We start from the raw sequence: 20,915 nt of genomic DNA, 5'->3' as shown, positions 1-20,915 counted from the left end.
TCATGAAATTCTTTGACATGCTATATTATGACTTTTGTGACATCCTATACTATGACATTTTTCATTAAGAAGTCATAGTATAGTATGTCTAAATATTTGATAAATAGTCATAGTAAGCCAAATTGTCATGTTGAAAAATTTCATGACAAGAAGTCATAGTGTAGAATGTCGAAAAACGTCATAGTATGGTATGTTGAAACATTTAATTTAAAAACCAGTCACAGTATATAGTTTGTTGAAAAATTTCATGAATAAAAAGTCATGGTATAGAATGTCAAAATAAAATCAGGAAAAAAGGTCATAGTATGTCGACAAATTTCACGTAAAAAAGTCATAGTATAGTATGTTGAAAAATGTCATGAAAAGAAGTTATAGTATAGTATGTCGAAAAATTTGATGGAAAAAGTCAAAGTATCGTATGTGGAAAAATTTCACGTGAAAAATGTCAGTATAGTATATTGAAAAATTTCATGAAAAAAAGTCCTAGTATAGAATTTTGGAAAATGTCATGAAAAGTTATAGTACAGTATGTTGAAAAGTTTCACGTATAAAAGTCATAGTATAGTATGTCGAAAAAAAATCCTGGGAAAAGAGTCATAGTATAGTTTGTCAAAAAATTTCATGAAAAAAAAAAAGTCATAGTATAGTATGTTGAAAAATTTCATGAAAAAAAAAGTCATAGTATAGTATGTTAAAAAATTTCATGGGGAAAAAAGTCATAGTATAGTATGTGGAAAAATTTCATGGGGAAAAAAGTCATAGTATAGTATGTGGAAAAATTTCATGGGGAAAAAAGTCATAGTATATTATGTGGAAAAATTTCATGAAAAAAATGTCATAGTATAGTATGTTAAAAAATTTCATGGAAAAAAATGTCATAGTATAGTATGTTGAAAAATTTCATGGGGAAAAAAGTCATAGTATAGTATGTTAAAAAATTTCATGGGGAAAAAAGTCATAGTATAGTATGTGGAAAAATTTCATGAAAAAAAAGTCATAGTATAGTATGTGGAAAAATTTCATGGGGAAAAAAGTCATAGTATAGTATGTGGAAAAATTTCATGGGGAAAAAAGTCATAGTATAGTATGTGGAAAAATTTCATGAAAAAAGTCATAGTATAGTATGTGGAAAAATTTCATGAAAAAAAAGTCATAGTATAGTATGTGGAAAAATTTCATGAAAAAAGTCATAGTATAGTATGTGGAAAAATTTCATGGGGAAAAAAGTCATAGTATAGTATGTGGAAAAATTTCATGGGGAAAAAAGTCATAGTATAGTATGTTAAAAAATTTCATGGGGAAAAAAGTCATAGTATAGTATGTGGAAAAATTTCATGAAAAAAAAGTCATAGTATAGTATGTTGAAAAATTTCATGGGGAAAAAAGTCATAGTATAGTATGTGGAAAAATTTCATGAAAAAAAAGTCATAGTATGTTAAAAAATTTCATGAAAAAAAAGTCATAGTATAGTATGTGGAAAAAATTTGATGGAAAAAAGTCATAGTATAGTATGTGGAAAAATTTCATGGGGAAAAAAGTCATAGTATAGTATGTTAAAAAATTTCATGAAAAAAAAGTCATAGTATAGTATGTTGAAAAATTTCATGGGGAAAAAAGTCATAGTATAGTATGTGGAAAAATTTCATGAAAAAAAAGTCATAGTATAGTATGTTAAAAAATTTCATGAAAAAAGTCATAGTATAGTATGTGGAAAAAATTTGATGGAAAAAAGTCATAGTATAGTATGTGGAAAAATTTGATGGAAAAAAGTCATAGTATAGTATGTGGAAAAATTTCATGGGGAAAAAAGTCATAGTATAGTATGTTAAAAAATTTCATGAAAAAAAAGTCATAGTATAGTATGTTAAAAAATTTCATGAAAAAAAAGTCATAGTATAGTATGTTGAAAAATTTCATGGAAAAAAAAGTCATAGTATAGTATGTTGAAAAATGTCATGGAAAAAAAAGCCAAACTATAGTATGTTGAAAATTTTCCTAGAAAAAGTCATATTATAGTACGTCGAAAAATTTCATGCAAAAAAAAAAAAAAAAAAGTCATAGCATAGTATGTGGAAATATTTCATAGAAAAAAGTCATATAGTATGTCGAAAAATTTCACGTGAAAGTCATAGTATAGTTGAAAATTTCATTTAAAAAAAGGTCATAGTATAGCATGTCGAAACATTTCATGGAAAAAGTCATAGTATAGTATGTGGAAAAATTTGATGCAAAAAAAGTCATAGTATAGTTGAAAATTTCATTTAAAAAAAGGTCATAGTATTATATGTTGAAAAATCTCATGGGAAAAATGTCAGAGTATAGTATGTTGACATACTGTATAAGGACTTTTTGCAATGACATTTTTCAGCATAACAGTATAACATAATTTTTTCCATATCTTATTATCTTTTTCCCAAAATATATTTTCCATATTCTTTTTCTGAACTAAACGCTCTGTTGAAACTCTTCCCTGTGCAGACATCACTGTCCGGGCCCAGCCAAGAGAGAAAAAAGCAGCACACCACCAAAATCCTCCAAACATTCTGACGAACCTCCAGCCAAGAAATCCAAGGAGGAGAAGAAACCAGAGGAGGAGAAAGAGGAGAAACTGAAGGAGAAAGAGGAGAAACTGAAGGAGAAAGAGGAGGAGCAGGTAGAGGTGAAGAAGGAGGAAGAGCTGCAGAGTAGCGATGAGAAGAGAGAAGAAAACTCCGCAGAGAAGATTCCGGAAGTTTCAGATCAGAACCAGAAGAGTTCCCAGGATGTGAGTCACAGTTTTATTAACACTGAAATTATTCGAGTTCTATAAACAACTCCGACCCAAAGGCAACTGTCTTGTGTTTGCAGGAGGAACAGGAAGAGATGGAGACATCCACCAGTCTGAACGGACAGACCGAGGCCCCCCCGCCTGCTGAAAACAAACCCACTGTGGCGTCTCTGCCGCTGCCCCCCCACGACCCCAACAACCCCATCGGTGAGAAAACAGAACAAAGACTCTGTGACGGAGCATTTATGTGTTCACTTCGATATTTATTAGGAAAAAGAAAAGGACAGGAGCGCAAGAACACATTAAATTACAGACAGATAAACTGATTAATTGCATCATACATTTGTTTTATACATTTAACAAACTGTGTCACAGATGTAACACTTCAAAAACACTCAATTATTGATCAGTATTTAGTATCTGACATTAAACCCCATCAGCAGGTGATATTTCCTCCAGCTGATTAAACAAAGCTCGATGATTCTTTATATAGCAGGAGATGGAAATTAAACCACTCATTCATTTACATATTTATTGTAGTTGGTATAAAAATAGGCCACCATAAAATCATGGAAGTTTGTTACCATTATTTTTTCCCCCCCAAAACACTGATGTGATGAGGCTCACCGTCTCCAGTAGCTGACTGTGAGCATCTCTTTCTGACTCAGGATCCTCTGGAACAATAATCTCTCAGACATTTTTTACAGCTAAAATACTTTGAAACACTCTCGGACCACATACTAAAGCCACACACGGTTTCTCTGAACTCAAGCAGGAATCGTGAATATAACCCCCAGATATTGAAAACTGTGATAATAAAACAGAGACGCTCTTTAGTTTCAGCGGTGAAAATAAAAACTGTCATTCTATGTTTTTTCTCCAGGTGTTGAACATGTGAAGATGGGTTATTACTGCCGTGTCTGCTTCCTGTTTTACTCCAACGAAGAGATGGCAAAGAAAACACACTGCAGCAGCCAGGCGCACTACGACAAGCTGCAGGTGAGACATGACTCCGCCCACACTTTACTGTAGCTGCAGCAAAGCTCCGCCCACTAACTCAGACAGTTTGTCTGAGTGGAAACAAATACAGGTTAAAAACTAGTTATAGCTCACAGCTGACTGACTGAACCCATGTCAACCTCATACTTACTGTTGACATCCCATAAAGCATTATGGGAACTGTAGTTCCAAAACTTATAGCAGAGATTGTCTCTGAAACAGACATAAAACAGGAGTGACAAAGTTTATTTGCAGATGTATTTTTCACATTACAAAAGACTCAACATATTTGATAGACCTCCGAAGCACCGATGCTCCTCTGTTCATTCATGGTGAAGACATGTGGACATACGGAATCTGCAAACTTAAATAATCTGATGTGACAAAAGAAAGTAACCGAATGTTTCCTGTTGTGTTTCAGAAATATCTGGAGAAGGAACAGGCCAAAGCAGAGAAGAAGAAAGGGAAGAAGACGACTGCGTAGATAACTAAACTCATTTCATCTAAGGAAGAGTGGAAGTGGGACTTTTGTAACTTTGTGTTTTAATTGTGGGTAGTTGTTCAGACTTAAAGTTGCCAGTAAACACAGATGTGTGAGCTCTCAGAGCTGTTGTCATGGTAAAGACACTGACTAAAAAGTTTCATCGGGGAGTTGAAATTTGTCTGCTTCTCAAGTTGACCGAAAACAGTGGTTTCCAGCTGGTGGGGCGCAGGTCTATTCTGAAAGGACCACAAGTGACTCGCATAACGTGTTAAAAAATTAAGTACAGTCAATTTCTATTTTGGAGTGCAGTTTCCTGCTGTTTCTGGACAGCTACTTAACAGAGACAGCAATCTAGCTCCACCACACGCCAAACACAAGTATTATAATGAATATATTAAACTGTTTGGACCTGAACTGATGACTGAGGAGTAATGTGGTCCAGTTGGGAACCACTGAGCTAAAATGTCACGTAGAGTTAAATCTGTCTGAGTCCAACACTCAGATGTTCAGACGTCCATGTAAAGAGTCATTGGTGTGTTTAGTAACGTTGATTAAGACCTCAAATATCCAGCTGTAGAGATGCCGGAAGAAAAATAGCAACATGCATGCCAAATCTTTTTGTTGTATCCTCTGAAGTGAACATTTGCTGCTTAACGTCATTTCCTTTGCTCATAAACTGATTCTAGACTCTGCATTTAATTTCATCATTGTTTGATCCATAAAATGTAAAAATTTGTAAATCAATCTGAGTCACAATCGTTTTAATCTTTTGTCTAACAAAATGAAACCAGCAAAAATTTGCATTTTAGATGCTGGAATTTATTCTAATTATTAGTAGTTTAATGAATTCTCTGTTGAGTGACTAAAAGTTTAAGTTTGAAACCAATTTAATATTTGGGTTTAGGGCATTTTTCACCATTTTGTGACCAAATAGTCACTAAAATAAAAAGATGAATCAGTGAAACATGAACAGGAGGAATGATTACATCACACACCAACAACCCTTTACATGGAACGTCTTTGATTAAAGGAAGAGTTTCAATATTTTGGGGAAATGCTCTTCTTCTACTCCGGTTAGCCTAGCTTAGCATAAAGACTGGAAACGGGGGGAAAAGGTTAGCGTGGCTCCGCCTCTGCAGTGTACCAATGGACATCTGGTTTGTGGCACCGTGGTGCTGGATCTATTTCTTGACAAATGACAGTGTACCCATCTGCTGAGTGCCAGCAAGCCCAGGCACACTGGGGGATGGATACACTGTTGGTTAGGGAAAAAGTCCGACACAGACTGGATTTTACTTTTCAGTTTTTGTGTTTCTTTAGTTTTAAACTTTAAATTTCACAAATGAACACCCTCACAGAGAACAAACTTTGGATGTGTTGAACTTTGTTTTCTGAATTTTTGTTGTTTATGTTTTGTAAAATAAACTAGTTTCCGAAAATGAGTTGGTTGTTTTTAAGTGAAGTCTCAAACTGAGTCATTTTACAGTCCTTCAAAATAAAAATAAATGAACAAAACTTCTGGAATTACAAAGTAGCTGCTTCAGTGTATATTTTCACTTTCAGCTGACTAACAGGAATAACGTGCCCCCAGTGTTTCCGTAGCAGGTTTCAAACCCTGCTGTAGTGTCCTTTAGCAAAACACTGAATCTTTTACAGAAAAATTAAATTAAAACAACTCTTAAAGAGCAAATGTTTGAGCAGGAACAGAAAGAAGAAAGTGTAAATAAATTAGAATAATAAATGAGTTAAAGTGTTCATGTGTGTTCAGTCTGGTGTTTCTTGAGGTGTTGGTTCACCTTCAGGCGCTCAGCTCGCCCACGGATCTTTCCCCGTCTTCTCCTGGAAATCAACAAAAGAGGTTTCTGTCACCATCAGCATCATAAAACCAGCTGACAGGAGACATGAACACTCGCAGTCATTAGTAAAACTTATATCAGCGTTAATCACCTGGTACTTCCTGTAGTGCGTCAGGGTGCTGCAGTGCTGCAGTTTGGCTTCGTCCTCGTCAGCGTAGATCAGCTGACACAAGTTACAGAAGTAACCGACGACCGGTCGGACAAACTCTGTGCCTGGGAGAATATTAAAAAAACAACACAGTGAGGGGACAGTGAACACAATTTTTCGACATACCTTGATTGGCCCTGATCCAATCTCTACTAGACACCATTCTACAGTGTACACTACACACTGATAGTGATGGTGGTCAGATAAACTGTGTAAACAGGGCATTTTCTTACCAACAGGTTTGGTGGGTGTCTGCAGTTCTGCAGCGCCCCCTGCAGGTTCAGGCTGTTGTTGCACTTGGAGCGGTGCCTCTGAGTCCTGCAGCTGATCATCAGCAGCTTTCTAAAATCAGACCGAAGATCATTAATGAGCTTTTATCTTGTGTTTCTGACCTGCAGAATGAATATGTATACAGTTTACTGCACATACAAACTGAACCAAATGCATGTCTGTAAGAATATCCAGGCTTTACAGCTCCTGCTCTACATCTGAATTTACACTCAGCAGCTGCAACATGCTGCAGGTCTTTAGATGTACCTGTTCAGTTTGTGGTTTTGGAGGATCGCTGGTAGAGTCTGGCTGATGTAGACTCTCTGAATCCTTTGGTCCTGGTTCAGATGTCTCCTCCTCAACTTCAAGCGACTTTTCGTCTTTACACTCGTCTGTCTCTGGAGTCTTTTTGTCTTTACACTCTTCCGTCTCTGGAGTCTTTTTGTCTTTACACTCTTCCGTCTCTGGAGTCTTCTCTGCTGATCCTTCTTTGTCATGGATCTCTAACTTTTCTTCCTCCTCCAGCTCCTGTCTTATCGCAGTCTCATCACTTGTGGGATCTGTCTTCTTCTCTGTCTTTTCAGGCACAGACTCGTTCTCATGAGTCCCTTTTCTTTTTAGTGTCTTGTTTCCTGAACGCGTTCTAGACAGAGACTCTTTTTCCGGAGCCTTTTTAGCAGCGGACTCCTCCTCAGCTGAGTCCTTCTTCTCTTCAGTCTTTTTTGACTCTTTTTCTGAAGTCTTTTTATTGGCTGACTCTTTCTCTGGTGTTGTCCTGGAGATCTTTTCTGACCCGTTTTTGACAGCTGACTCCCTTTCTGGCTTCTTTTCTGGAGAACTTCTGGATGCAGACTCCTTTTCTGAAGATTTCTTATTGGCCACTTTGGACACCGACTCCTCTGGAGTCTTTCTAGACTTTGAATCTTTCTCTGGAGTCTTTCTAGACTTTGAATCTTTCTCTGGAGTCTTTTTAGACGTTGACTTTTTCTCTGGAGTCTTCCTCGAGGACTCCCTCCTCCCCTCAGACCTCCTCTCCTCAGACTCGTCCCTGTTATATCTCTCACTCCTCCTCTTCTCTTTGTCCATGGCCATCTGAACTGACCGACTGTGAAGACAAGTTTGGGATTAATGCCCACAGAAATCTGACAGGTGAACAGAAGAACAAGTGATAGTTTGGCAAGTCTTACCCGTTGGACAGTTTCATGTATCTGTTAGAGATGTTGATGTAGATTTTGGAGCCATTGATGGTGAGAGATTTAGAGGACAGCTCATTCACAGCTCTCAGAGCCTCTGCAGAAGTCGACATCTCAATGAAACCCTGAAACACACAAACACTAAAGATGAAGAGATGCCGTCAAGCTGAAAACATCCCTGAAGTCTCTACAGTGTCAAACACAAGTTAAGAAGTGCAGAGTCTAAATTATATTTCTAAATGCTTTAAGGTTCACAGCATGTCTTCACTTATAGAGGCTTTATCAACTTCACAAGTCACATGAATTAAAAGGAAAACAGAGTCTATGACACAGTGATACGGTTCGTAGTTTTCCAGCCGGTGGCTGCTTCATTCTACTAAATTCAACTAAATGAAACAGTCATGTTTTCAGGTTTCATCTTTAGGACCCAGTGTGCAAGAACCAGAATGATAAAATGTTTGTATTAGAAGCGAGCATCGCAACAAACCCTCCTCAGTTTCTGACCTTTTGGCGTCCAGGGACTCGGAAATAGCGCACCGGCGTCCCAAAATCTTTCACCAACTTGAAGAAGTCGAGGTCACTGAAGTGAGTCTGCGGGAGGTGGTCGAAGTAAACCACTCGGTAGGACGAAGACTGCAAATAAACAAAATAAAGCATCAACAACATGTCTGACCAACAAAACATATTTTTATGGAGATTAATGTTTCCTTCTTACTTTGGGTTCATCACTGACTTTTTCATCTGCAACAAACCAGAAGATTAAAATCAGTCAGGAATGAATAAAACATTATTTATGGATTAAATATTACACTTTATGATACAATGAATTTTATTCACATAGTACAGTACATTTCATTTTTCAAAGGTTTACCTTGGTCGTCAGACTGGTCTTCTCCCAGTTCATCTAGAGTGATGCAGTTCTCCAGGTCTACTGGGAAATCTCGTTCTTCCTGGAGACAACACACACAGGACGGAGACTGCTGAGACCAGTATCTGATACTTTAACATCATCTGGTATCAGTGATTTAATAATTTGGAGTCCAGACATTAGTGTTTTGACAAAGACATGCAGGTTAGACACCGTGTCTCTCCGGTTCTTTGGATAGAAAACCTCTTAAAGCCCACCAGGTCATCGACTACTCGCTTTAGCTAGCCGTTTAGATCACATACAAATATAAATGTTTAAACTTTATTTCAATATGGACATGCTACACATCGTTAGCTTTGTTAGATTCTCCACAATTCAATTGCTAAGTTTATTTTACTGAAACCAGGAGCGCCAAAGTATAACACATTCAGATTTACCTGCATGGTAAACAAAAAAGACAAAAAAAAAAAAAAAAGTGCTGACTCCCTGCCTTTGAAACACATAGGAATCACTAGAGGCCCCACAATATGATATCGTTACAATACTTGACTCATAATACAATTAATACAATGCTATTGATTTTAAATGTTTTGTGTCGTGTGGAGTTTTACGACAACATACTGCAGTATACTGTGATTTATGACCTTTATTTCAACTGCACATTATTTCACATTATGAGCTGTCCTCATTATTTCCCCACATGAAAACTTTGTCAGCATCTGTTTTATCTTTCAAAATTACAGTTTCCAGCCTTTTCATCTCGCTTCAATCATTTTACTGCAGCAAACTGTATCTAGTGGACTAATAAGTGACTGATTTTTTTATTCCAGTAGGCTATCAAAATTTAATTTGTATTTGTAATATACTAAAAATAACGTAATAGGTTCATTCTCACTGCACGATGTGGAAATGCGGGACGGATTTGCGGAATATTCGCACAGCGCTTTTCCGCATTTAAACCATACACACAGGTGCGGTACGGACGCGGTGCGGAATTTCGCATTGTTGTGTTCCAATTCCGCGCAGTGTGAACAGGTGTGGGTGAACATGGACGAGAGGAGTAGCAGCAGCAGCAGCAGCAACAAGCTAGCAAGCTAACGTTTAACAAACGTCAACATCAACTTTCTTTAGCACCTACCACTCTCACCGCAGCCACCAAGCTGGACAATGGACTGCCAGACGCTGTCCTTTAATTCATTGTTCATATTGTCTTTTATCAGAAAGGACGGGGTGCTGTGAAACGAGGTTTATCAACCTTTCTCCCATACTGTCCTGACTGACTGGATTGCAACGTCACTATAAACAAACAGTTTCATTGGCCCGGCTGTGTAGTTCTGCTGGCGAATTCCGCGGGGGTCAAAGTCTGGGCGGAAACTTTTTTCACCGCACGAAAGTTCCGCCCCGGTGTGCAAACTTCCATAAGAACCCATGGACTCAGCTTTTATATTTTTCCGTGAGAATAATCCGCGTGGATATTCGCCCTCAGTGAGAATGGACTTTTAGTCAGTAAGGGTCCGCTAATAAAAACAATTAGTTTCTTTCATAAAGTTGTGAATGGGTCTTAAGATGATAAGTAGGTGTTGTGTCGCTATACTGAGTGCTAGGGCAGCACAATTATGGCCAAAATGATAATCATCATTATTCTGATCAATGTTGAGATCCTGATTATTTTTTGATTTTAGGCACACAATATTTTTATTGCACTTTCAAATTTAAATACACAGAGCACTGCTTTCACTTTCATGTTGTGTTACATTCCTCCTAATTAACAAATCTTTGCATCAAAATCAGACCGAAAATAAGGTTATTTTTTTATCCGAACTCTGAGCATCTCCTATGGATGTGCATCTGCTGCTGTTCTTTTGTTTTTTAAAACAACATTCACAGTGTTTTGACACGCTGCAGCGTCGCTGTCATGGATGTCTTGAGTTTATACTGCACAAGGAAGGGGACCAACAGTAACGGTAACATTAGCAATATTATTCTTGTTGGCCTTCATGCATTCATTTGGTCGATTGGCCTCACACTACAGACCATATCTCTTTGTGACATCTGTCCCAGTTATAGGAGGTGAAGCCACGACAGTCGACTGAGCAGCCATTATTTTTAGTCTGCCCCTGTCATGTAGCCTGGGAGCTAATGCTAGCTGGCAGCACATATCAGGGCAGATGAATGAGTGTGCAGATAGCTGATCATTTTTTGTATTACTGTTACTGATATTATTGTTCTTTTCTTGAATCATGTGGTTCTGACAGTCCATAACCTGCGCACATCACCATGTCTTTCATTACTCTATATCAAAGTACGATGTTTCATTTTTAAAAGAAGTGTGTGTTGTCTCTACCTTGTCCTCCTCTGGCTGAGTCTCCTCTGCTCCACTGCTGGATTCTGACTCTTTCTCCTCCTTCTTCATGGATTCCTCCTGTCCCTCTCTTTCATTTATGGGTTTCTCCCTCTCTGTCTTCATGGATACCTCTTCTCCCCTTTTTTCATTTATAGGTTTCTCCTTCTCCATCTTCTCCTGCTTTATTTCTATCTCCTGATCACCAGCCTCTTCATTCTTCACTTTCACCTCATTATCTGAAACAGACATCAGAACAGCTGCTTAAAAATCGGTCTCTGTTTTTTTTTCTCTTCCAGGGACAGTTTAGTTTTCATTTTTACCTTCTTCACGTGAGTCTGTATTCTCTGCAAGACAGTCGCTTCCCTCCACCTTGTCTTCTTCCTTCTCCTCCTCCTCCTCTGCATCAGTGTCATCCAGAGTTTCCAGGTCTTCATCCTCCAGACTCTCTCCATCCTCTCCTATCACCTCCATCCCCTCGATGTCGCTCTCGTCTGCAGACGACCTGCGGGTGATCACAGTCACATTTTCACTTTCTTGAAATACAAAATTCAAGAAACATCAGCAGGTGGTTTAAATGTTGTTTGACTGATACTAAAAACTCACTCTGCTTCCTCTCCAGGCTCTTCTTTTACTTCAGCTTTAGGTTTGATGTCTTTGACAGGCGCTGGATCAGGATCAGTCCTGGACTCAGAGTCTGGGGAGAGAAGACAATCATCACAATATATTTAAACATCCTGTTTTAATGATAAACACACATTTGGAGGCACAGTGATTTAGCGTGGGTTAGCTAGCTCACATTATTGCAGGATGATTCATGGGTAACGCTGGGCTTACATTGCACACGGAAGCGCTGTGAAGAGCTCCAATTTTCTGTGGAGCGCTGCCCACTTGCAAAATATAGTTTGTCGTCCAACCATTTTACCACAAAAAGACAATAATAATCGTTTCTCTGCTGTTCATCGTGTTGTGTTTTCTTACCAGGTGTCTCAGTTTTCACTGGTGCCTCCAACTTTACTCTGGACTCGTTGCTGGATTTATCTCTGGATCTGGATCTGGATCTGGTGTTTTCCTCTTTAATGGATTTTTCTCTGGATTTAGACCTGGTTGTCATCTCTTCTTTGCTGGATTTATCTCTGGACCTGGATTTAGACCTGGACCTCCTCTCTCTGGAGTGTTCTTTAGATTTCTCTTTGGACCTGGATCTGGTTCTGGAGCTTTTCTCCTTGGTGGACTTTTCCCTGGATTTAGACCTGGTCCTGGTCCTCTTGTCTCTGCCGGATCTTTCTCTGGACCTGGACTTTGTTCTGGTCCTTTTCTCATCATTTTCTCTGGATCTGGACCTGGTCCTCTTGTCTCTGCTGGATTTCTCTCCCTCCTCCTCTCGGTCTTTACTGCTCCTCCTCCTCTTGGTCTCTGTTGTCTTGTCTTCCTTCTCTCGGCTCAAACTCCTTGACCTCTTGGTCGAACTTGTTTCCTCTTCGAATTTCTTTGCTGAAGTGACTCGCCTGTAGAAGAAGGAATATTACACATCAATCAATAATCTGTGGATCAGAATCAGATGATAAAACAACCCATCAGGTCCGTCGTACTCACATGAGGCTCTTGTATTCTCCAGAGAAGGAAACTTGGATGACCTCATTGTTGATCCTCAGGTTTTTGGAGGAGTAATAATCCACCAGCTTCTGAGCATCAGGTGTATTTTTCATCTCTACAAACGCCTGAAAAATCAACACAACTGATGTTTCAATGTGGTGCTACAGTGAGGTACAAGTACTCCACAAAGATCATACTGTCTTCAACAAAGGACTTGACTGTCTCCAGATATAAAAATGTTTAGCTGTAAAATGTTTTCAGTGAACATATGTTTAGTTGAATATTTTGTGCATCTTAAACTAAATCCTGATTGATTTAATGTATTGTAGATTTTAACAGAGTGTAAAAAAGTGTGAGTGTTTCCATGATTCTACACAACTAAAGCTCATGACAAACCGGAAAAATTAACAAACCATATAAAGATCATTTTCACCAACTTCCACCAAAGCTTTACGAGTGAGTAAAAACACTAGACATCACAATGAACCCGTGTACCAAAACAAATACTACCCAACAGCTTGTACCGTTTGTCATGGTGTTACCAGATTAAAAAGGTACAGCTGGTGACTTCTATGACAAAAAAAAATTTGTCATATTTGCTGAAACTCACTATAATCTGAAAGAAGAACATGAGACTGACTGTGTGTGAAAAAATCATGTCCTTCCTCCTCTTCCTACTGTCTCTAAACCCCAGTTCAGACCAATGATTCGCAATGAAACAAAACCGTTTTAGAAAAGTAGCAGCAGTATGAACTGGCCGGTCTGAGCTCGGCTCAAGCTGATGGCGTCACCTGCAACTCAGCTGGTCAAACTGCCAGACGTTGGTTTTAGAAAGAGCTGGATCAATGCATCAGTACAACAGACAAAACAGAACCAGTTTGGTGTATCTCACCTTGGACGGCAGGAACAAAGTGTAGAGTGGCGAGCCGAAGCGTTTGATGATGCTTATCAGATCTGATTGGCTGTCCTCTCCTATTGGAGCCGGAGTGAAACTCACCACCCGAGAACTCTGTGAGGAGAAACAGATGACTTTATTTACTATTTACTGTGACTATTATTCACTCATACTTAATAACGAGTGTTATGTGCTTTCTATCCATCTCTTGGCTTATAGCTGAGTTTGTAGGATGAAGTTTCAGAAATCAGGTCTTATTTTAATGGTGCACACACAAATTGCAAACAGTCTGGGTGAGGTGGAACAGAAATCTGCCTGTCGCATTGCTTTAGAGTGAGCAGTGGGTGGATGAATATCTACCTGGAGAAAGTTAAAGGTCTTTGAGATCCTGAACTCCATCTGCTCTCCGTTCACAGTTGGAGGATAGTTTGTGTGGAACTTCACCAAGTCCTTTGCCTGGTCGATGGAGCCCAGCTCCACAAACGCCTGCAGGGTTCACAACAGATTAATTTTTAACAACATAAATGTAGTGCACACTGAAGTTATGCTGCACTGAGCTGCATGTTTGTCTGAAGGAGCTGATTCTTCCAGCTTTTATGTACAGCCTGCATGACGTTTAATTTTCATTTAAATCAATTTAGTTTTTTTATCTATAACATTCTCCTTGAAATATATCTTACATTCGGCTAACTTCCAGCTTTACACACATGACAGCAATGTTTATACCTAAGTGACTGTGGAGAAGACAACATATGAATGCGTAATCAAGTTTGTGTCATTAATTTATTTCATTTTCTATCCTAAAATGATCAAAACTGAAAGGGCAGAAAGAAACAATTACCCCAGGTGAACAGGTGAATAAGAGCAGAAGAAATCAGGAGTCACTGGCAAAAGAAACTGGAAGCTTAGCATCAACATGTGTGCAAAATTAAACAGGAACAGGTTCCTACGTCAGCGTCAGGAGCACAATAATGCCTCTAACAAGCTGGAATTAACAGGGTTCCTCAAACCTCACAACAGTAACAGAGGTTAAGTCTCGGGTCAGCACTGTTGGAATATCAGCTGAACGTACTGTGGACTGAGAAATTACAGTTTAAACCTCTTCAATCTAACCACTGAGTCGACTGCAGAGGGCCCAAAGGAAAACAGCACACAAAGGCAAAAGACCTTTGCTTTGTGGAAACTGGTGGGTTGTCTTTGCCATTACGATTAAAAATCTGGAGAAACTGCGGCAAATTCGTGTGACATCACGAACATCTGTTTAGAAAGCTTTGATTACCAACACATGAAGTTACTAGTTTTGGTGTTGCAACTTGCAACTTTGAGGGCAGTGTAGTAATATTGTACAGTTTTGATTTAATTAAATACAAATATTAGTTTAGCCAAATAAGTCGATGTCCATCAAAGACAATCAAAGTGGTTAAAAAGAACAACTAAGAATTGATTGACATATTCATATTATAATAGTTTCATGATTTGTCACAAGATTCTAATTACTCTAGAGTAGTTATAAATATATAGTTTAGATATTCCAACTTTATAGTTTTAATATTATATGTAGTTATAAATATCATACAGTATATTGTTTACTGTAATCAACAACAAAGTGAGAGATCAAATGGAAGTTAAAGTCTTTGCATTTGCATGACAAATGTACATGTCTGCAGACAATGTAAAGACAGAGTACCTTAATTTCCAAATAAGGGTCAAAGGTCAAGTCTGAACTACAGATTTTCATGTGGCTAAACACTTTCATTAAAAGTAGAAATACAGCTTTGTGGTTTGTATGCTGCCGCGGACAAGTATAGATAGTTTTCATCTGTCCACATTCGCTTCAAGTCATGACAGTTGACAATGCTGCAACCCAGCAGCACAGAAGATCTTCAAAATGGACACCCAAGATTAGCGTCACCAATTCAGTATTTGACCAAATGAGGAGATATGGCGTTCATGAGAATGGGACAGACGATCACAAAAACATAATGCCTCTAGCCACGGCCGTCAGCAGACGCCAAAAGAACTTGAAGGTCATTTTTCTAAGTCGTACAGTCTGGTGAGTTAAGGTCTTAAATTTTTTTTGAAATCCAAGTTCCATCAGTAATCTCCCCTATCATGTAGCACTGTGGGGACATCGACTAAAAGGAAGTTTAAATCACTTCATTCTTCTTTTGGACCAAAACATTTGATGTCTGAATTATACAGTTAAAATAGTTGTTATTGAAGGAAAGAGGAAACACACAAACAGAACAGCTGATTCTAGACTTTTACTGTATAATACTGTGTCACAGTCTTGTGTGAAAAAGAAACGAGGACTCACTAAAGATGGGAACATAAGGATCTTGACGACCTTCCCGAACGGTTCGGTCAGTTTCCTCAGGTACGCCTCGTCCACAGACTGAGCCGGAAACTTGACACACACCACTTTACTTTTGTCTGCAGTCTGACGGGAAACACACACAAAATATTCGTTACGTCAGGGTTTGTACAGGAGCAGATATGCTGAACTTTAATGCTTTCCGACTTCTTTAATCTCTTTACCTTCTTCTCTACTTTTAAATTAGGCTGTGGCTCTGTTAAACACACAGAAAATAACACGTCAGTGCAGTAAAGAGGACAATAATATCATGGCCAACAATAACAGAAAATCATAAGGTGTCTTTACTATTAGAGCTCTGATTGGCTGTCTGCCGGGCGGGTTGTCCTTCATCTTTCCTCTTCTCTGATTGGTCTTCCACCCTTAAATGACAAAGGAGATTTTATTTAAGATGCTGATCTGTAATAACTAAAAGCTGTTGAATACAGAGACACCACAGTATTTACAGACAGAACCACACTGCATCAGTTCATAATGTGTTCTGGTTCCTCTTATAGTGAATGTTGTGCGACACTGACCTGATGACTGTCTCCATGCGACAGTCCCAGTTAGGAAACCTGCAGAAGAGACATGACAGACTTTTGAAAACAAAACCAGAGATTATCAAGAAATAAATTCCCAAAACTTTAAATCTTCAGTTCACACTGTGATGACCTCTGTGGTGTCATCTTGCATGCTGGGTGATTCACCTGTCTGTGCTCTCTCAGCAGGCACAGGGTCGTTAGAGACATTGGGAACACCTGAGTGAGTGGTTTTTTAAGTGTGGGTGCAGCTTGCAGCTTTCCCTCTCTGACTCCCCAATCTTTTGTTAGCATTTGATCATGGTGTGTTTTCCTTTTGCCACTTGAGCCAGGTCCAAACAACAAATGTAAACTCATTCTACTCCTTTTGTTGTAATTGCTTTTGGGCTCTAAAAGATCGTTGAATTAAACTAATTTCTATGTTTTTTCTTGCACATTTTGCCGGATATTGGAGAAACTATGGGTTCAGGGAGGTCAATCGGTGGCATGTATTACAGTTCTGTACTCTTCAGACGCTGTTCACCAGCTGATATAACACCTTACTCATAATGGGTCTCATTCATGAATCTGTGAGTAGATTTGCACATAAAAAAACCTTGGTACTAAAAACCTACTCTGTATTCATAAACGCCATTGAAAACTCTAATTCGATCACAGGCACAAATATTGTTTGTGAATGCCTATCAAATCATAAACTGACAGTGCACTCTCGCTTGTCAGCAATTAGCATACATCCCTGCCCATGTATAGCCAGTGACCACCATATATGGAGGTGATAATTACGATGGACAGGTGCATCCTGTCGACCTGCGAACACGGATCAAACAGAGAAAGAGACAGAGAGAAAGAAAATCTTTTCCGACGCTGAGACTGAAGATATTTTAGGTGAAGTAGGGTTGAGAAAAACATTATATTTTCTTCTGTTAGCAGTAATGTGACAAGAGACAGGTAAATCAAAGGTTTCGAAGGAGGTAACTGGTGCCGTTAACTCTGCGTTCTCTGTTGTAAGAACCATCGTAAAAGTTAAACAAAAATGGTTCGACATGAAATTTGATGCAAACAAACTCAGTCGTCACAGTCCTCTGCTGCAGATGAGCGCACCTCTGCACCTCTCTGTCAGTTTGCCCTGAGCCTCAGCATTGTTTGTCATTGCTGTAAAATCAAACCACTATTAAAACATCTTAACACAGGCGGTCTAATGTCGGCAATAACCCACCATTAAATTTAACAACAAGTAAGATAGTCTAGTGTAAAACCAAGCCGTCTTCCTCCAACTCTCTGCCAGATTCAGATTCACCGACTGCCCGGTGTGAGCGGAGACAGAAGCCGAGATGCTTTCCCACATCCACAGGTCTTTTTAAACCAAAATTCAATTTGGAAAAATGTTAACGTCTGTGATAATTGAATGAAATAAAAATGACATGCAATTTGGGGCTGTGGTGCATAAAGAGAGCAGAAGAGGAGCGTGTTAGTTTGTTATTTCATTTATTCAGAGAACAGTGCTTTCTAGTTTTGTTTCAAGTCTATTTAAATAACTCATTCACATTTTTAAGAAGTTCAAATCTGCTAAATATCAACTAATTTAGCTAAATGTGTTTTATTTCTAATCTCTTGTCATGTTTAACCTACATGTTTCAAAGGCGTCTGTGTATTGTGAACATAACAATATGAATAAAAATTGTAATTTCTAATAATGACAAGCAATATTTATGTGCAAGATCTTATTTACACAAGCACTACAAGCAGTCAGAAGCAGGTGTAGATTTTGTTAGCACGTACGAAAAGATCAGAGCTACTAACATGTTGATGAATGCTAAAATACACACAAATTCATTCTGCTCACATTTCATGAATGAGATACAATGGGATTCAATAAGGGAATCAGATTCGCTAAGTCAAGCAGGACCACAACAGTGCGGCCTAACTCAGTCATGCCCTGCGATTAAAGTTGTTGTGTGTAAAAACAGCAGCCAGAGAGAAACTTACTGTTGCAGCAGGGTGAGCTGTCCGTCCGCATGATGAGGCCCGTTTATATGTTTAATCCAAACCTGAAAAACAAGAAGAAGGGGCATATATAACTCTGTAACACTCGAGTGATTCCACCTGATAGCTGCAGCATCCACACAGAAACCCCTCCCACCCCCACCCCCCATCAGACTCTGAAGAGAGAGGTTCGAGGAGGAGGACAGGTTTCCTTACCTTCTCTGACATCACAGTGATATCACACAGAGAGCATGAGTACGGGAACGTTGCCGGAGATGTCCCGTGAAAGTCCATCGCTTTTTTCTTGGAGGGCATCAAGGCGGTGGACCAGCTGCTGTTGCTCCAGGTGGACGAGGTCTCAGACTGGTGCCCAACTTGAGTTTTTGGATGGAGCTCTTCAGGCGGAGGAGCTGACCTGTGATCGGCTGGTTCCGGCTGAGAGAAACGGGAAGGACGAGTTCTTTTGTTTCTTCCTGCTGAGCTGAAAGAGGGTCGTTCTGGACCGGTATCTCTGCCTGTCTTACCATAGTCAGAGAGTCCTGGTCTGAGGTCGTAGTCCTGAGAGGAAACTGGACCGGAGTCTCTGCTCGTGTTGCCATAATCAGAGGGTCCTTGTCTGTGGTTGTAGTCCAGTAAGGACACTGGAGTGGAGTCTCTGCTCGTCTTAGAATACTCTAAGGTGCCTGGTCTGTAGTTGTAGTCCTGAGGGGACACTGGAGTGGAGTCTCTGGCTGTCTTGCCAAAATCAGAGGATGCTGGTCTATGGTTGTAGTCCCGAGAGGAAACTGGACCGGTATCTCTGCCTGTCTTACCATACTCAGAAGGTCCTGGTCTGTGGTGGAAGTCCACAACATAGCTGGAGGACGATGATGACAACGGTGGGTCTGTTCTGACAGAGCCGCAGGTCCTGGGATTCCCCCAGCGGTCCAGCTCAGAAGAAAGAGGATCTGGTGTCACATGGTCCAAAGGGTACTGAAGCGGCTGGCTGTGGGGATCCCAGTCGCCGGTGGAAGGGCTGAGAGCAAGTCGACGGGAGGAGCTGGGGAGATAAGACGAAGAGGAGGAGGAGGAAGGAGGAGATGGAGCATTGGGAGGAAAAGGTCTGATGGTGGCCCTCTTTCCTTTTATCTGTTTGAGGACTTGAGGCAGGGACTCGATAGTGAGGACATCTTCAGGTAGCTCAGCCAGCAGAGCCAGGTCACCTGGCTCCAGACCACAGCTGTTCAGGATGCCGAGAGCGCCATCCTGGGTCCACTGAGCTCCTCTAGAGGACGAGGAGGAGGAGGAAGACGGGTGGGACGAGGCGAAGGAATCCTGAGGCGGCCTGTAAAAGTCGTTGTCCGATGAGACTTGACGGCGGTCTGCTGAGCCATACAGTCCAGGGTCAGGTCTGCGATCGGAGTCAGACGGCGGCCGCCTGTACGGGTAGTTGTGAGACATGATGGGAGGAGAAACGCTCAGGGCGTTTCCTGCAGACAGAAGGTGTCAGGGAAGACAGGAGATGTGAAATCTGACTTACAGAAAATTAAAAAGATGACGATTCATCCTGAGAGAAAATCAGCTGAAAACATGAACACACAGGAACATGAGCTGTTCATGTGAGTAAAAAGTAGAGAGGATACCTGAGAATATCTTTGTAACATCTGAGACGTGTTGTCGAGAGGAAAAAATGAATTAATCATATAACAATACATAATCATTTGCTAAACTTCTGACCAAAGTGGATTACCAAGATAACGAAAACTAAACATCCATCTTTAGAGTTCAAGCAGATGAAAAGAGAAAAAGAAAAATGCACATCACAGTTTTACTGAAGGTGACTTTGTCTAGCTAACAGTCTAAAATGTGAAGATATTCTATTACTATTGGAGAGCTGGAAAGGCAACAAACTCTAAATACCTTGATGCCAAATATATGTTTAAAAATTATGTCATCACTTTTTAGTTTGTCTTTTTCACACTTAATTCTTTATGCTCTGATCAGTATATCTCTTGGTCTTTTTTGCAAATTCTCAAATATTAAGCATTGTAATGTAACACTGTCTTTAAAAATCGTGTATTTTAATTTTAAAACAAGTAAAAGCAGTAAAATCTCACATCAAAAAAGCTGAAACCATCAAATATTCTACTTTTTTCTGCTTGGAAAAACAACTGAAAGGATAGATCAGTTATCCAAATAGATGCAAACTGATTTCTGCAATCGATCCATTGACAAATTGCATGTGACACGGTTAAATAATAAAATTTTTAAGCCCCAACAACACGTTGATTGAGGTTTTCAGAGGGTAAATAACTGTCGATCAGAGTAGTCCTGTCGATCAATACATATAAACAGCAGTGTCTGTTGTTAGAATGAGGCTAACAGCATTTGCTTACCAAGCTAACGTATCCAGCGTCAACACAGTTAGCTAGCGGCTAACAACCGACAGAACAATGTCTTCTCCGGGTGCTTACCTTAAATCAAACACGGAGCGGTGTTAAAGAAAGCGCACAGTCGCTTCACAAAGAGAAGAAGTAAAACGTTCACAGGTGAAAATACTGTTTTAAACGAAGACAAATGTAGAAATGTCGAGACCGTTGTGACAAGCTAACCGACTGAAGGTAACGTCCTTCTTCGTCTT

At 39.6% G+C, this 20,915-nt stretch overlaps 2 protein-coding genes across 4 annotated transcripts in view; one reads left to right on the top strand and one right to left on the bottom strand.

Moving 5' to 3' along the window:
- Positions 1-5,991, top strand: part of matr3l1.2 (matrin 3-like 1.2) — a 20,047-nt gene extending 14,056 nt beyond the window's left edge. The window contains exons 18-21 of the mRNA XM_049586418.1: positions 2,479-2,764; positions 2,848-2,974; positions 3,651-3,766; positions 4,188-5,991. Of these exons, the coding sequence (XP_049442375.1) occupies positions 2,479-2,764; positions 2,848-2,974; positions 3,651-3,766; positions 4,188-4,250 (592 nt within the window). The 3' untranslated portion in view covers positions 4,251-5,991. The remainder of the gene's footprint in view (positions 1-2,478; positions 2,765-2,847; positions 2,975-3,650; positions 3,767-4,187) is intronic.
- On the bottom strand, positions 3,802-20,915 carry matr3l1.1 (matrin 3-like 1.1). 3 transcript variants are annotated; one of them, XM_049586378.1, is made up of 23 exons: positions 20,749-20,915; positions 18,512-19,764; positions 18,299-18,360; positions 16,310-16,348; positions 16,080-16,153; positions 15,956-15,987; positions 15,735-15,857; positions 13,778-13,903; positions 13,415-13,531; positions 12,523-12,647; positions 11,908-12,434; positions 11,533-11,623; positions 11,250-11,431; positions 10,930-11,165; positions 8,589-8,667; positions 8,433-8,458; positions 8,222-8,350; positions 7,712-7,842; positions 6,792-7,629; positions 6,488-6,596; positions 6,198-6,319; positions 6,047-6,089; positions 3,802-3,979 (listed from the first exon to the last, which is right to left on the bottom strand). In XM_049586378.1, the coding sequence occupies exons 2-22, from the start codon at positions 19,733-19,735 to the stop codon at positions 6,057-6,059; spliced, it is 4,425 nt and encodes a 1,474-aa protein (XP_049442335.1). In that variant the 5' UTR covers positions 19,736-19,764; positions 20,749-20,915; the 3' UTR covers positions 3,802-3,979; positions 6,047-6,056. The 3 variants fall into 3 exon arrangements, with proteins under 3 accessions (XP_049442335.1, XP_049442336.1, XP_049442334.1); XM_049586379.1 differs by lacking the exon at positions 3,802-3,979 and having other exon boundaries at positions 5,954-6,089; positions 6,792-7,464; positions 7,495-7,629; XM_049586377.1 differs by lacking the exon at positions 3,802-3,979 and having other exon boundaries at positions 5,954-6,089.

The sequence above is a fragment of the Epinephelus fuscoguttatus genome, linkage group LG9 (genome assembly GCF_011397635.1).
Source record: "Epinephelus fuscoguttatus linkage group LG9, E.fuscoguttatus.final_Chr_v1".
NCBI classification, from domain to species: Eukaryota; Metazoa; Chordata; class Actinopteri; order Perciformes; family Serranidae; genus Epinephelus; species Epinephelus fuscoguttatus.
Note: the sequence above shows the minus strand (reverse complement) of the source record. Positions and strands in the feature narration are given on the sequence as shown.

Coding starts and splice junctions, on each gene's coding strand:
- matr3l1.1 (XM_049586378.1), bottom strand. CDS start 19,735: ATGTCTCACAACTACCCGTACAGGCGGCCGCCGTCTGACTCCGATCGC. Junction 11,624..11,907: donor AGTGAAAACTGAGACACCTG/GTAAGAAAACAC, acceptor TTCTCTCCCCAG/ACTCTGAGTCCAGGACTGAT. Junction 6,320..6,487: donor GACACCCACCAAACCTGTTG/GTAAGAAAATGC, acceptor ATATTCTCCCAG/GCACAGAGTTTGTCCGACCG.